We start from the raw sequence: 1,286 nt of genomic DNA, 5'->3' as shown, positions 1-1,286 counted from the left end.
CACTCTCCCGAGTGAGCCACGGGGCCGGTCCTACACATACTGTTTTAATGCAGAAATTCTGCTTCTCAGAGGTGATCCTGCAGGTGGTCTGGTAGGTGTGCAAAGTGGCGTACATATGAGGCTATTCATTATAGCGTTGTTTGTAATAGCACAAGCTTGAAAGTATCCTATCTGCATACCAACTGGGAGCTGAGGTTAAATAAATTATTGTGTAAAGACACAGTAGGCTGTTCAGCAGCCAGAATGGGGACATCCTTTATGCCCAGATATAGAACAATCTCCCAGATACTATATGTTGTTAAGATGCAGAACAGTGTATATAGTATGTGGGGGTGGGGGAAGGAATGAATCATAGCTCTCCATGTGTTTATGAGTCCACTGCTCTGTAAGTTGTAGAGTGCTGGGTGGCTGTACGGAGCTATGATTATTTCCATGGGATCTTGTGCCCAGAGCAGCCACCTCGGAGCAAGCCCTGTGGCTGTCCACCCCTGGACATTCTGGGATAACATCTGAATTTCCCTCATACGTGGCTGAGTGGATCCACTTGGGGGAAAAAAAATGTAAAATGAATAGCTTATTTTTATTTTCATTTTTTTATTGACTAGGAAGGCCAAACATTTTCCCAGTACATTCGTTTACTGTTTATAAACAAGCAGCACAAATGAACAAACCATAGTGTTCACATTTCCTTTAATGGAGCCAGTCCATTTGCATCAGGAAGGCCCTGAATTTAAGCTTAAGGCACTGCCAGGTCTCCTGGGGGGCCCTTGGAAAGGGACCTGAAGGGCTCCTCCTCCTCTCCGCAGGGCTGAGGCACCGGCGTGAGGTGGTAGGCAGGAGTGCCATCTTCGGCGGGGAGCATTTCATGCTGGAGGAGACCGACTGGTACCTGCTGAACCTCTTCCGCCTCTGGTGGCACTACGGCATCAGCTTCCTGAGACTGCAGATGTGGGTGGAGGAGGTCATGGAAAAGTTCATGAGGTAGGCTGGGTGAGCAGTGGGCAGGGCATTCCAGCGGGGAAGGAGGAGAATGTGGAAGGAGTGAACCTGAGTAAATTGTGGAAAAGGAGAAACAACTTGCTAGATGCATCAGCCCAACACAATTCAGTGCAGTTCAGAACAAGGCCTGGCTGAGGAATGGCCTTATTTGGTGCAGGGATGGTCTCTCCAGTGTTGTCACGCTAGCATTCGTTATCTTTCCCTCTGATAAACTTACAAAAGCCTGGGTTGCAAACTCAGTCACCTACAAGGGCCAAACTGGGATGGGAATCAGTGAAGCAGCTGGA

At 48.4% G+C, this 1,286-nt stretch overlaps 1 protein-coding gene across 2 annotated transcripts in view; it reads left to right on the top strand.

Annotated features, from left to right (window-relative positions):
• Positions 1-1,286, top strand: part of PCYOX1L (prenylcysteine oxidase 1 like) — a 7,933-nt gene that overhangs the window by 1,640 nt on the left and 5,007 nt on the right. For both annotated transcript variants that reach the window (XM_008580917.1, XM_008580919.1), the window contains exon 2: positions 807-981. In XM_008580917.1, the coding sequence (XP_008579139.1) occupies positions 807-981 (175 nt within the window). The remainder of the gene's footprint in view (positions 1-806; positions 982-1,286) is intronic.

The sequence above is a fragment of the Galeopterus variegatus genome, unplaced genomic scaffold (genome assembly GCF_000696425.1).
Source record: "Galeopterus variegatus unplaced genomic scaffold, G_variegatus-3.0.2 Scaffold2203, whole genome shotgun sequence".
NCBI classification, from domain to species: Eukaryota; Metazoa; Chordata; class Mammalia; order Dermoptera; family Cynocephalidae; genus Galeopterus; species Galeopterus variegatus.
This window is presented reverse-complemented; position numbering and strand designations above follow the sequence as displayed.